Consider the following 16132-nt stretch of genomic DNA (forward strand, 5'->3'; position numbering starts at 1 on the left):
ACTTGTATTGTATATACTTAGGTACATACATACATTTATATAAAATGAATATTTTGCTCTTGTACAACTGAAGTATCGTGAAATATCGTGTCTATATACATCATATAGATTCACGCATTCATTATTTGAACGCTACAAGTATTAAATGTACATAGTATAAACTTTTATATAGTTATACATATATAAAAATTTATTCACTTATATTTTACATAGCATATTTGTATGTATGTAGCAATTTTAGTTAACAAAAGTCAAAATAAAATAAAATAATTTTAATAATAAAATAATTGTTTTACTAAAAAGTAAGGAGCTATTGAACCCGGCATACCTTTTGCCATAAGCATACGTTGAAGAAATAGAGAAATGCCAAACCGCTTTTTATACCCTGAACAGGGTATATTAAGCTCGCCAGGATGTATAAAGTGTATACATGTATGTATATTTATATGATCAGCGTGACAAGTGTTCGTCTATATATCGAAATCTGAGATATCGAAATTTTAAAAATGTCTTTTTCTCTCCAAGAAACTGGCGATATCGGACAACTATAGTATATAGCTACCATACAAATGGACCGATCGAACTCAAGTCCTTGTATGGAAAACTTTTTTATTTGACAAGGCTATGTATTATACAAGGCCTCGCTAAAATCTCCGAACATATTGTCCTTTAGGCTATAAAAAGCACATGTTAAGGGTATTCTAGCTTCGGTGCAGCCGAAGTTAACGTTTTTTCTTGTTTTATATACACTACTGACATAACATCATGACTGCATTACTAACCAATTTAACTTAACCGAAATTATTAAACATTTAAACAGTTCGCCCAAACAGAATCGATAATTAAATTTGCATAGACTGGACAATCTTCTTTAAGTTCGTGTGAAGTTTGATCTCCATAAGTTAATTAGTGTGTGGTTTGGCAGCTGTTACTTTGACGCGAAAAGTTTGTCAAGCAATTTTTACCACAGAAAAAATTTGAAGAACGGGATTGCTTGGAAGTTTGTTTATCCAACAAAACCACGGCTACGGAATCATTGAAAATGTTGGAGAAGTATTTTTTGGGAGACTACTTTATCACGAACACAAGTGTTTGCGTGGCACAAAGCATTCAGTGAAGGCCGTGATCTGATCGAAAGATTATGATTATGGATCGACTCAACACATTTTGTATAATGTTATCAGTATGAAGCACGTCAACGCTAGACTCGTACCAAAAGACCTGAATAATTAGCAAAAAACGACTTCTAGTAGAGGTCGCAAAAGACATGCTTGTCAACGTAGCTGAGAACCTTGCATTTCTCAAATGCCTCATTACCGGCTACAAGTCGTGGGTGTATGAATATGACATCGGAACTGTCCAACAATATAGCGAATGGCGCTTCAAAAATTAGCACAAACTGAAGAAACCGAAGTTCATTTAAGGCACTTAAGGCCATCCCAGGCGATAAGCCTCGCCAAAGTGCATGGAAAACTTAATTGAGCATTAGTGCTCATATTGGCACAAAGGGAGCCAATAACAAATATTTGTATTGAAATCCTAAATTAGCTGAACCGGTGAATGGAGGCAAATTTAATTCAGAGTTACAGGCGTCAAAATAAGACAAGTTGTTCTTGAGTTATAAATGGTATAGCCAGGCAGACTTTGTTCTATTTTTAAGAACAAGCATTAGCGAAGATAATTATTTCTTATTTCGAAATTAAATTTAAAGAAGACAACTGTTGGCCGAGAAAAGGAAAGGAGTTTAACATAAAATCCTCATATGGAGATATATACGGCACAAAGACAACAGCATAATAACGGATACATTATACAATATGTATTAAATTTTATTTGGATATCATCATTCTTCCCTGAGATATACATATAACTCATGTTGTATAGTAAAAGGAGCTGACTTAATTCAAAGTGCTGTTCGATGCCATAGGAAATAGAAGAGGCTCGATTTTGCAATTTTAAAACGTTACTATGATACGATGCTCCCCTTACTTATAAATTAGATTTTGTTTTTAAATCAAACATAACATACTAGATAGATTAAATGGATCCTAATCAAATCTTACGTCAAAGTGATCATTCTAGAACCTACATTGAGCCATTTCATGAAGAATAGATCATTTCTCAAGTGCATTTTATTAATTATCATTACTGATATAACTTTTCACATGTTCATATTTGTAACAAAAATAAGAATTTTTTATTCCTTACCTTGTGTGGGTATGCTAAGTGCCAAGTGGCATTAAATTTTGAACCAGAAAGTATGGAAGTACGTATTGAGCCTGAAATTAAAATAATAAACAATTACTAACATTAAGTAAATATATATTTTTTATTTAGTAAATAACTGTTTGACAGTTATGTATATAGTAAAACTATAGGGGTTTAATGTAACTTCATTATGGCAAAAACTTTGCTGTAACTGTTAGGGATTTGAAAATAATATTTTTTAAATATCGTTTCCCACCATAGATTTTGGAATGCTTTAAGGCTTACAAGCACTATTCGACATTTTAACCCTCTATTGACTGAACAAAAATATTCTTATACTCTGAACAGCGTTTAAGTTTGCCACGAAGTTTGTAATACCCAGAAGGAAACGTCGACCCACTTAAATATATGTACATATATATAAATGATCAGCATGATGAGCTGAGCCGATTTAGCCATGTCCGTCTGTCCGCCCATATAAGCCCCCCCTTGCTAGCAAATATAATAGCTTGCGTTATTTGGGGAGCTGATCAACGCATTGTTTTGATCCGTTGTGCTTTTGAGCACCGTGAGATTAGGCCGTCGCTGGTAGGTACTCACAACTCTGCCCGTCTGTATTATATACGCGAATTAGTCCCTCAGTTTTTGAGTTATCGAACTGAAATTCTGTTCACGTCTTTTCCTAATCAAGAAACTGCTCATTCACTCAACCACTCTAGCATATAGTTGCCATACAAACTGAATGATCAGAATCTTTTGTATTCGTAAAGTGTCTATAGCTTCGATGCAACCGAAATTAACTTTTTTCCCCGTTTTTTTTTAATTATGGGAACTTAAGATTAATATTTTCCACAACATTCTATGTCTTTGAGTATTGCATTGATCTTTTAAAATAAGGTTAGAAATAAAGACGAATAAATTTCAGGAAACAGTAATTAAAATAAATTGTAACATTTGTCTCTACACTCTGTCTGCTCGATCAAAATTGTTTTACTATTTTTTAATTTTTATTTAGAAAATGTTACAGTTTTACTAAACAAAGAGTTTTGATATTTAGATTTTTTGAAATTCCAGTTTTAAAATTTTTTTAGTTAATAACTTTTAATATTACAATATTTTTTTTGAACGTTCCTAACGGTAAGAAAGAAGAAGACAAGAAGAGTTTTTTAACTTTAGGCAATTCGATATTCTAACCATTTTCTTAGTAAAACAATTTTAGAATCTCTAGTCTAGTCTTCCATCAAATTAAATAACATTGAAGTATCTAGCATATAAATAAATTGCGATTAATTTTACAAGCTTCATAAGTGTCTCCGACAATCATACTTTTTAGTACGCGGAAATTTGCTAACGAAAATATCTAATAGTATCTTGTGGGCCCTAATAAGCTAAAATAAGATAAAAGGAAGGCAGATAAATAGTTTTTAAGTAAAAGTTTAAAAGTATCAATAAAATTGCCTGCATTTAATAATTTAATAAATAATGTTTGAGTGACAAATCCAATGCAAAATTTATGACGAATCAAAGTTTTATCACATCTAATGATCTTTGCTATACATTATTTATATACCATTTTATTGGCTATAAAAAAGTTCATTAAAAAAGTAGCCGTTACTGACTGATAAGCAATATTCAACCACTTTGTGCGCTTATCAATAGATGCGTCATGTGCGTCGAAAATGTTTTGATCGAACCATTCATGCTTAAAATAAAGTTGTAGTGCAAGGGCTGAAATACAGTTAATAGACCGAAACTTGCTACTAAACTGGTATGAATATCTCCAAAGCATTTCAGAGTTATCCAAGACAGACAGTAGACTGGAACATATAACATCCGTACTGTTTTTAATCACATAGATTTATACGTTGTTTGGTCCGAACTCGATTTGTAATCTAAGTTAATAGAAGTTAAGTTTTTGAAAGTTTGGCAATAAATTAATCTATTCGACATATCAAACGAAGTAACAACTTCTTTTGATATTACCAGCTGTCGTATATAAAAAACTAAAGCGAAAGAAAAATTTGGATCCGAACACTGGAATAAGTAGCCGCAGTTTTTTTGGTCGTGCTTCTATGAAGTTAATCTCATACATACTTCCGCAAGAAGAAAGTATTTCTTAGGTCTGCTGTACATGATCTCCCATCAAAGATCATGAAAACCAGACATGATTAAATTGCCATGATCATTAGAACATATGTTAATCAACGAGCATGCCGAAAGAGCGATTTGGATAAAATAGTAATGACTAAACAACTTTGGATTTGGGCAATATTTTTTTCTGGCATAAACTTATTTAAAAATATTTCCCGGTATAGCAATGAATACAAAATTATACACCGGATTGGGGCGTATCCTAAAATTAATTAGTTATTTCAGAAATGCGTGAGTTTACGACGATATGCTTCACCAAGGTTCATTGGAAACGTCAAGAAAAATGGCAGAAAACATTTATAGTTAGGAGAAAATTTCATTCATTCGGATATTCATTCAAACGTCAGCTATAAAAAAACATTGTATGTATTTTCGATAATTAGATAATTTTTCCCAATAAACGCTACCTGCACTATGGAAAACGAAATCTTTTTTTTTTTTTGAACGCACTGTATATAGATGTCAAAGGTTACTATCACAAAACGAAAATAATGGTTGAGAAAGCTTTGTAGAAGCTTTGGACAGCGAACATATGTATGTTCACAATATATTAATGTTTAAAGAAATATATATGCATATATTATTTTATGATTTGCTATCAGATGCTAGTGGTAATTCAAATCAATTCGACTAAACTCATTTCGATGCAACTCAGCGTACACTGATTTCATACGAATAGTATTACTTATAAAATCTTATTTCGCATATCCTGCCTCTGATTGGACGCTAGCATATCGATTACGTAACGTAAATACGCACAGCTGCATGCCTACATATTTACTTACATACATCTGGTAAATATGTTTGAAAGGGGATTTGAAATAAAGAAAGCATGAATTGCACGACAAGTTCATTAGTGCTGACAAAGTCTGGACCGAATGTCAGTTAACATTCGAATTATGATGTATAAAGGTGTATAAACATAGTACTACATACATAGTATGTACATGTCAGCAAAATACCTAACCAAGAAAGGAAGTATATTGGTATATACATATGTATGTGCATATGAATAAATTTGATTGACGCGAAAAGGTTATAATCACGGTAAGAAAGCCACTTGCACAGAGATACCGAGTGAAGTTAATAAAAAGGAGAAAAAAAGTAGTAATCAAAATGAATCAGCAGTAATGAAATAGTGGAGCTTTACTTTGTGACTAATAAAGTTGCAAACTTTCCTTGTCTCTATTGGAACAATCGATGTACTTATATGTGTATAACGAGGAATATATTTTTGCCTAGAGGTTTAATAAATCTAAAGAGTTAAAATATTTTAAAATAAAAGAATCTTTGGATATTACAATATTTATACATCAAACATATTTTACTTTTGGATCGTATATCCTTTCTTAATGTCAAAATGGTGACTTTAGGACTGTCAATAAAATGTCCCATGAAATAAAATTTGAAGAAATGAATGAATAATACTAAACCATTCTGACATGAATACTAAACCCTGTATCTTCTAAAAATCTATGGTATCTAAAACTGCATATCTGATCAATTTCGAACAGAAACAACTTCCTTCGACGATCGCGTGAAGTTTGAGTGATATATGGACCGTCATGATATGTCATATATGAGCAATGAAATTTTACCGCTGCTTGCTTTTAACCCAAAAATTTTACCGCACTAGTTTTGCTTGGAAAAAACAAATTTGCTTTTAATCTATTAATTTGAAGTGAAATTGCTGCTAAAGATTGCCGAAGATATTACGATGGTGTTTTGGAGAGGTAAATTCATAAAAAAGTATAATTTTTGAGTGATATCTTTTATTCATACGAGAAAGTGACGATAATAGTGAAGAAATGAAGAAGATCGCTCTCAGAAATGATGATGTTTGCATGAGAAAGACGTTGAGAGGTTTATAGATTAACCCAAAACATTTCTATCTGTCTGAATCTTTAGCTAACAGAAAATCGAGTTAAGAACGACGTCTAAGCTGCTGACCCAGCCGCTATCTATCGCAACAATAGTAATGTTGAAATGAAGGTTTATGAAAATTCAAGAAAATTTTAATATTCTCTTCTAAGAATGAGCAATGAGTAATTGAAGCTTCTGGGTGTTAAAAATTTCGTGGCAAACTTAATATACCCTGTTCAGGGTAATAAAATCATTGTTCTTACCAGAAGTTTACTGGCGTATATATATAACCGTAAATGAAACTCATGTATATTATGAAACGACGTATACATATATATGTATACATATACAGATATACAAGTATATGTAAATATATTATATATTTGAAGAGCATTGATGCGCCTCTTCTCAAGTGCAACGATGTAGGTAAATCAATATAAAAATAATAGTGTACAGGTTGCGTTACACCTTTACATATTTATAATAATTTGTATGTATATATGTATGTACTATGTGAATATATTGTACAAATATGATATACTTGTAGTATAGATGTAAGTATACAAGTATATATTTTTTTGCATCACAAGTTATATTCAAACGGTAGTCGCTGTAACTGGTATATTATCAGCCTAACTATGTGCAATAATATCAACACGTTGTTCATTATATATATGCATATCGACAGTTAAACGAAGTCAAGTTGGGGCCAACGAAGTTAACGCGGCCAAGCATCTCTTCAGCGTTTTTCATGTTTGATTAATCAAGCGTGTCAAGCGCAGCGCACACAAAGGCCGTTCATATGGAGATCATAGGCTGGGTGCTGGTGCTGGTAGCCAACGGGTGACCGTTAGTCGTTCAAGATGCCGATGTTATGTATATGAAAATACATGAGTATATATGTATGTATATTTGTGGATACATATGTACATAGGAATATTGTATAAGATGCTCTATATACTGGTTTCTTTATGTAATTTTACAGTAAAATGACATTGTGAGTTTATTTACGGTAACTATCATTGAGTGAACTGTACTTGGCGTAGAACTAAACAATGATCGTTCAATAGTTAAAAGGTAATCAAGAATGGGACATTTCAAAGACTGCAAGACTTGACGTCATGAGCGAAAGAGTACAAAGATTCAACATAGAAAATTGCATAGCAATTATAATTAAATACACAATCATCATCATAAGACATCATTTGTAAGTTAATAATGAAAGTTTTGTAGTGAAAAGTAAACGGGTAATTTCTCTGATGGCATCTGCAAACCACAAAATTTCTTTAAAGTACTCGAATTTATCAATTTGTATGCACAAATTTGCTAATTTTTCATTACGGTATTCATACCGCTAGATCTAAGTTTTAAATCTCTTTCTTTCCCTTTAAAATCCTTTCTTCAATTCCAATAATATTATATAATAATAAAATATATTATATATTATATAACCTACATAGCTATGCATAGAGAAGAAGTGTATCAAATCAGGACTCATTGTCTTGGTTTAGCTTTACGGTTATAAACGCAAATGGTATACAACTGTTACTTAAAATTAAATACAGAATTTTGAGTTTAAAAGTTCGAAAATTCTGTATCATTTAGGATTTGAATTTCGCGTATAAACACGTCTCATAATGTTGATCCAAATTGTTATCACTTTTTCCAGCATAACTAACCTTATCGCGCCGGTAAAATTCCAAAAGTTGGTTACTAATTGGGCAGCACAGACCATTGAATTGACCGTCACAAAAAGTAATGGAACGGAGCCCAGTCGACATCACTTATGTGGACACTTGAAAGATCCATTTCTTCATATGATTGAATCTCCAGATTTTTGTCCCAGAAAGTGATGGATTCACGCTTTATGTATATTACAAGTATTATATAATATATTTTTGAGGTAAAAAATATAAAGGTAATTTGTCGCACATAACTCGAGTTTTGGAAAAAAATTTCAACTATATTACATTATTTTATAGGATTATTTAGAAAGGTAAATAAAAGATAAATAAAAAAAAAAGGAAATAGATGGCTGATTTTAGAGATAACCCTCGTGAATGTTAATTTTGGGCATACATCTCAGTAGTTATAAAATAGGTAGATAATCCACTTACGTTTTAGCTACATCTTTTTTGAAAATACATAAGTGCAGTTCTCTCTTCATTTTGTGCAATCCCAAAGTGTAGCTCCATTTCTAACCGATAGCATCACAATATCAGGTACGTTCATAAAAACACCAATAATTATAGTGCATTTAGTTGGTAGACACGAGCAATCAATTATCTGCTTGTATTTGTTTTGCAAGCAATCTAATTTCTTGCGCCTTGCGAAAGTAGTACGAATACGACCACTAATTGTTGACCTTGCCGAGAATGCCAAATGCAATTGAAGAAAACACGAGCGATCAACATAAATATTCGTGCAACGACAGCAAGTACAAGAAACAAAACAAAACAAAATTACTCGCTATGTATGTATGCTGTACCACATATATTTACCAGATTCAGGTGCTGTTACTGGCTCACCTCAAACCGGTCAAGCGTTGTGGCAACAGCATTCCGAAATAAAACAAAAAAGTTAGTTGGAAAACAGTTTTTCAATACTCGCTCAACAAGGCTAAGTGGCTGGTGAAAATTATTTAGATTTGTGTGCCAGTTAAGCACAGAAACGAAGAGATTTTCATCGGAATAATTTGCCAGCCGTTGGTTTAGAATCGCTTTTTCTCTAGAAATAGTAACAAGCAGGTGGCTAGCGACGTTGGCTACTAAGGAGCTGGCTTCATTTGGAAGTGGCGATAGGCGTCTGCGATCATATTTACCTATGCATATGTATCCGCCGAGTGTGTGTAACTATTGAATTGAATAATGGGCGGAGTAAGTAATTTATTTTTTAAGGCATTACTAAGAGGTTTAATTCATTTACTTAGTTAGTCTACTCTAAGAAAAATTGATTGGCCTATGATATTTCTTAAGAGCTTTCTAGTCCACTTCACTTTGCACTATTTATTTACTTGATTATTATATCAATTATTTCAGACAGGCGGCAACTCACCAAATTTTTTGCATCATTTTATTTGTACACCGAACTTGTAAAAATATTTTTGAAATCAGGTTCGTAAATCTGAAAGAATTTTGTTGCCAACACAACTGTTTTGATGGTCCAATATTTTTATTCTAATTGTGTAGTACGTTGGGTCGTTTGCTTTAAAATTTGGGCTCAGTCTCAGCGCTTTCATTCTTAAGATCATTGGTTTTTCTTAAGATCACTCTCTTGACGCCTGAGAACAGGAAAGAGTAGCTTCGACAAGATCCAGGATTTAGATCCAGAAGCAATTCGAAGCGATTTACATCATTTTTATTGATTTTTCAACCATTTTGTATAGATTTTAAACATACCCATTTACTCATAGTCCAACCCTTTGGTATGTCATGATTTTAAAACAAGAAGTTTGGTTGATATAGTTTAGCAGTTTGCATGATGTGTACATGAAAACATTAAGGTGGCGGGCCACGGGCCTTTTACCAAATTAAACTTTTGTTTCTTAATTTAGTGCTTAGGTTATGACAAAAGACCAATTCCGCCCATTGCAATACCAACTATTCTTGGGTGCCAAGAAACATATGTACCAAGTTTTATTGAGATATCTTAATTTTTACTCAAGTTATCGCTTGCACAAACAGAACAGACGGGCTTACGGACAGACGAATTAGTATTAAGGTGATAGAAACAACCGTTAGGTGAACAAAACTATTATACTCTCTGTTGCAACATATTGCAAGAGTACAAGTATAATAAATATGACAGTATTGGTTTTCAACTATAACGTAATTATCCTAGAGTTTGACAATTAATATCAAACAAATTTAATCATCCGTCCTACTCACAAAATATTATATTATTTGTATACCCTGAACAGGCTTCGTTTACCACGAAGTTTGTAACACCCCGAAGGGAACGTCAGATACCCTATAAAATATATATACATATAAATGATCAGCATGACGAGCTGATGCGATTTAGCGATGTCCGTATGTCTGTTTATACTCGAAGTAGACCCGCAGTTTTTGAAATACTGGTCTGAAATTTTTCACACGACCTTTTCTACCCAAAAAGCTGCCGATTTGTCGGAACCGCCGATACCTCTTTATACATATAAACTGAGCGATCGGAATCAAGTGCTTGTATGGAGAACTCTTTAGTTTGACAAGTATTGCGAAAATTGGCTTGGATAATTTTCCAAAGGAACACTATAATAATATATATCTGCCATACAAACTGAACGTTCAAATCAAGCTCTTGTAAGTAAGATATTTTTATTTGACGATATATATTCACGAAATTTCACATGGGTTATTATTCAAGGCAATGGTACAAGATCCGAACAAATTGTTTAGATCGGACCACTATAGCTGCCATACAATCCGACCACATTTTTTTATGGCAACTGTTTTATGTGTGAAAGGTATTCTAGCATCAATGCAACCGAAATTAACGTTTTTTCGTGAATTTTTTTTTTTGGCTTTTTATAATTTTAAGTTTTTGTTAAATAATGGTTATAGGCGATGTGAATATTAAAATATATTCACTTGATGAATTCAGCCCCATTAAATTTCATAATGTTTCCCAGACATACATACGAACCAAACGGCAAATAAATTCACTCTGTTTCAGGTGTATGAGGTAATCACTTTACAAAGTTACACATTTTATGCAAATAAAAATTTGTACCGACAACATAAAATGCGCAAATAGGATTTCTTAATAAATTCCATAACGCAAAAATGCGCGGCTGCATAATAAATATTATGCACACAAATAAAACAGTGTCTACCGCGGTACATACAAACACATGTATGCTCATATAGACATTTACATATGTATATGTATGTATGGATGTAAATATGTGCATACCAATCTAAGTGCCCACATAATTAATGTAAAACTATTCGCATAAATTTTCAAATGCCGCACAGAAACCACAGCATAAATACCAGTGTGGCAGGCCATACATACTAACATACACCTATACAAACATAGCGTAGCATAAGCATATGACTGCCTACAAACAACATCAAGTGGCTTACCAATGCAGGCGCAGACGCAGACGCTTGTCGACATTGCGTAATGACCAAATGACACACTGACAAGTGGCCGTTGCGTGCGTAACTTTGTTTGTATGTGTGTGTGTGTGTGTGTGTGTGCATGCATTATTTGGCCGAACTGGTAACACGGCGGCCCATCTGAGGCGCTAATTGAACTTATAAACACACATACGTACATATATATCTACTCACATATATGTACATACTATTATACATATATAGTTTGAATGTAAATATATATGTATGTATGTATGCGCGAAAATACAAGTTCCACCAGCCGTGTAGCAGCTGCCAAATCGAGCAACGTAAATATTTACTGTAAATAGCAACAGCAGCCGTGGCAACATAAAAATCGCTGCTGTAAACAACAATGACAACAACAACCTCAGCGCATATTCAAAGAAAAATCGAAAGGAGTGCCACTTTCCATTTAATATAGCCGTATATGTCGCGTTACAGCAAGCCACAAAAACACACATAAACACAAACACACACAGCCATACGTGTTTACTTACACCTGCCAATGTATGTTTGTATATGTGAGCTCGTATGGAAGCGCGCTAAAACAAACTTGAGAGAAAAAAATAAGGCTTACATGCTTCTTGCCACAAAAGGAAATTTATCATCTGCCACATGTGCAGACACTGCTATAAAGCATAACCACAAACACACATACTTACCTAAACACATACATACATATATACGTGCATACAAACATTGTGTGGAGACATCATCCAATCGTCATTCATACATCCAGCTAGCTGGCTGACTTGCTGAAGGCGAGAGTGAAGGCAAACGTCAACGTAATAAGGCTGCTTGCGGTACAGACAACAACAGCAGCAGCAATAACAGCAAGTTGAATATCAACAACCATGAGTAGCAGGCTGAGTTGTCAGTGAGTGCAACAAGCACTTTTCGTATAATGTAATCATTAGGATCATCATTATCGGCCTCGGTCGCGCACGTGCGATTATTATCTTCAGCATCCAGCAGCCTTCGATGGCTAACCGCGTTGTTGCCTACATTCCACAGGTGGTGGTACAGTCATTAATTGTTTGGTAATAGTGTACTTATGTGGTTCGAGGAGCTGCTGGTGCGACATTCATTACCATTTGAATTGTTCTCTTGTTACCGAGTGGTCAGCAAAAGGTCTTGTAAAACTCGACAAACCAGGTTTTGTGACCGTATGTTTTTTGGTTAAAGTGGATTCTATCAAAACTCGTACCACAGCATCAAAACAATGCCTACCTAGGTATGAAATCAATAGAGCTCTATACTTTACACCGAATAATCCATTCACTGAATATTCTTATCATTGTAGGTGCTGTAGACATTGTTGAGAGGAATGCTGTCGATTTGACAGTCTTTGGCAGTAAAGGAGAGAGGTGGCTCGAGGACAATTCCTTCAAGGCCCGGAGTTCTCAGACTCGGTTCTCTGCAATCGCATCCAGGCCACAATTTTCTCTCTACGATCCTGGTTCTTGGATCGATAAAAATTAGAGTCCGTTCCGATTACCTAAACCCATTGAGGGAACCGGCAATCGTTTTCTATTCAAAATATATAACGGGTTTAAGAACAACGGAATACGCCAAAAAATAAGCTCATTACACCAATTTAAAAACATTGTGTTCTTATTGAAGAGTAATGTAAGTCAGTGGATCCGTGTAAATTCTTATGGAATATTTAAGACTATATTCAGTGGTGTCTAACCACTTTTCCATTTAGGTTATGTTCTTTGGCTGATCCCCACAGCCGTTTGTGATGTCAGAAGGCATTTGTAGTTGGATTCCATATATATACAAACCAATTGGAAGCTATCACAAATCAGCTTGGACATTTTATTTCACTTCCCACTAGTTCATCTGGACCAAAGGTATTAGATTTTTGGTTGTATTAGCCTCGACATGGCAAATGTGTCTACCTCGTCTTCTTTAAAACAACTTCTATCCTGTACGATATTTAACGTTACTGATTGGACAGTGTCACAATTGAAAGATCTATAACTAAGGAAAGGCGAATCTCTGTTAAGACGAAGAACACTCGAAGAGCTTAGTCTCACGCATTTGCCAGTAGTTGGCCAGCTCTAACTCTGCACATGTAAGACTTAGTCATTCTATAGAGAAATCTTAGACGACAGCGCAGCTCCGACCATTGATTTCATTTTACTGATAGTGTGACTTAGGTGCATTTCCTTGTAAGCTCATCAGCTTTACTACTTCAGCGATTCCGATATGACTATGCATCCAGTCTAGTCATATCCTGAATTAAGTCAATGTCATTGATAATAAGGTTAGGCGTATAAAATAATAAGTATCAATAATTTTCTTGTCGGGTTATAGTAATTTGGCGAAATATTTTCTGGGATGTATCGATAACAGCAGGTGTCATAAGGAACCATTGGAATTGGTATCAGAATCGATAATCTTTATGCGTCGTTTATTTCCAGATTCAAGCTGTGAATACCTTCGATATCGATACTACTAAACTTGATGACATACCAACACTCAACGGTTATGGGCAATGATAATTCAAATAAAATCATATTTCTTGCTGCAAGTCATCGTAACGACAACCTTCAATATTTGCTGTTCATTTTCACTAACGGAGTGCCAACAGTCTCATAATGTGGTTGTTGTTGAAGATGACGCAAAAAATTGACAGCAGCATCGATAATGATCGATTCAACCGCGAAAGTACATTGATGACGTTGATGATGGCTATGGGCCAAAAGATATACATACGTTTACTTGATAAACGCATCGTTTTTTGTTTTTCAGAGTTTGCCAATGTTGGTCGTAGTTTTCACTTATTTCTCCTTCCTTTTCAGTGACCAATATGGCATGCATGAATCTATGGATTGTATGTCGCTAAGATTAGACGCATTTTGTGGTCATTTGCGGTGTAACATTCAATCATTTGCTCATTCATTCAATCAGTGAATTAGTCAGACAAGCAGTCAGACAGTCAGACAACGTAAACCGCAATTCGAAGCGCGCTAAATGATCAACACACGTGTGCGTGTAATTATAAATGCTTCAACATTATCCGTTTGTAAGTGCTAGAGGCACACTGGTATAAACTTCGACGCGTATATGCTGCTGCTGGCACGAAGCTCTGCGCATGCTTGCATGCAAGCCGTTATGCACATTGGTATGTATGTATGTTTATAGGTCAGCCACATCGATGATATCGCCAAGTATTCGCCGGTGGTCGACTGCCAAGTCAGCTGCCTGCTGCGCCAGCGCAGTGATAATGAGCCACTTTTCCTTTCGACTCGAGGACACAAGCTTTAATATTTTAATTGTAAATCTCCCTGCATTGGCTATTTTCTTAATAGTGTTAAGTGCAGAATTTGAAAATTATTTTTAGAAAATTATTAAAAGGAGACGATTCTCAATACAACTGCAGATAAAAGATTATACTTGATGGAGCCTAATGAAAGCCATATTGCCATTAAAAAAAATGTGTTCATTGTTAGATCAACTTCTTTTCAGCTTATGTACTAAAGTTCTTTAAAAACAAGAAAAAAGCCGAAGCTATAATACCCTTCACATGTGCATTTATTATAGCATAAAATGGTATAAAAAGTTCATACGGCATATATGCTATTTATAACCGATTTGAACAATTTATGCGCTGTCTTAGACAATAATCTATGCCAAATTTCGTAAAGATATATTGCTAAATAAGTCTTTATACAAGGGCTGGATTTCGATCGAACAGTTTTTATGGAAGCTATATCCTTTAGTTGTCCGATTTCTGCAGTTCCGACAAATTCTCGGAGAGGAAAAAACGTGTGCGAAATTTCAATGTCCCAAAAACTGAGTGACTAGTTCCTCTACATTAATGTTGTCGCCTTTAAAATTGTGCACATTCGATATAATGCACTTAAGCCAACTCTTCTTCCAATCGTCAAAACACTTCTCAAACTCGATTTTTAGGGTAGCCTTTAACTCTTACAGCGATTTTCATCTATCTTGTAAAACAATGTCCCTTTAAAGTCTGGGAAAATACCGAGGCGGGAATATCGTTACAGTATTGTTTTTGGCCAAGAATTCACGAACAAGCAACGAAGTGTGAGCTTTTAGCAAACGAAAATCGACAAGCTCATAAAAAGGCGTCTAACCTTAGCGGCTACTACAGACAAAGTAACACACCTCGTATATGAATATACAAGTATACTTTATAGCATCTCCGAAGTTTCCCTCTGGGTGTTTTTGGCAAACTTACTATGTTATATCCTCATCAGAGAATACAAAGATTTATATTCACAAGTTTTTAACAATTTCATTACCCTTGGTATAAAAAATGAGAATTTCTTAGGGTGGAATGGTTCCGTGGTGCTGCCAATTTTCCATTTGACATCTTCTCCAGCTGACATTTCTATGGTTGAGAAGTCAGGTATATATTAACTTGATAATACTGTACGGATTAGTTAAAAGGAAAGGTTCAAAAAATGCACATAAACATTTCGCTTATTGTGCTCACAAGTGAGCGCCAACTATGTACCTTTTAATCACTCTGAATTCGAAAAAAATCTAAGTTTTTCACCTTTTTACATATTATATTTTAGATTGGAATATTGGGAGCCGTTAATGTTTCAAAAGCTTCTCCGTATGCTCTGCATTCTGCCGATTCCACTTTACCAAGTCTCTAAAGGCGAAAACTCTGAGTTAAGAGTACTGAGATAATCATTACCAAGTTACATAATTTCCTCTATCCTTAACGCAGAAGCCTTTTGGGTTTGTCCAACATCCACAATCGATAAGGAATCCTATAATATACATTGCTTTAAGCCGTTTTT

The 16132-nt window shown here is 34.4% G+C and overlaps 1 protein-coding gene across 9 annotated transcripts in view; it reads right to left on the reverse strand.

The window, feature by feature from the left end:
• nahoda overlaps positions 1-16132 on the reverse strand; it is a 139014-nt gene that overhangs the window by 50508 nt on the left and 72374 nt on the right. For all 9 annotated transcript variants that reach the window (XR_011395820.1, XR_004976528.2, XM_014244537.3 and 6 more), the window contains one exon: positions 2209-2279. Coding sequence is in view for 7 of the 9 variants with exons in the window: in XM_014244537.3 (XP_014100012.2) it covers positions 2209-2279 (71 nt within the window). In the remaining 2 variants the exon portion in view is untranslated. The remainder of the gene's footprint in view (positions 1-2208; positions 2280-16132) is intronic.

This window comes from Bactrocera oleae, chromosome 4 (genome assembly GCF_042242935.1).
Source record: "Bactrocera oleae isolate idBacOlea1 chromosome 4, idBacOlea1, whole genome shotgun sequence".
Classification (NCBI taxonomy): Eukaryota; Metazoa; Arthropoda; class Insecta; order Diptera; family Tephritidae; genus Bactrocera; species Bactrocera oleae.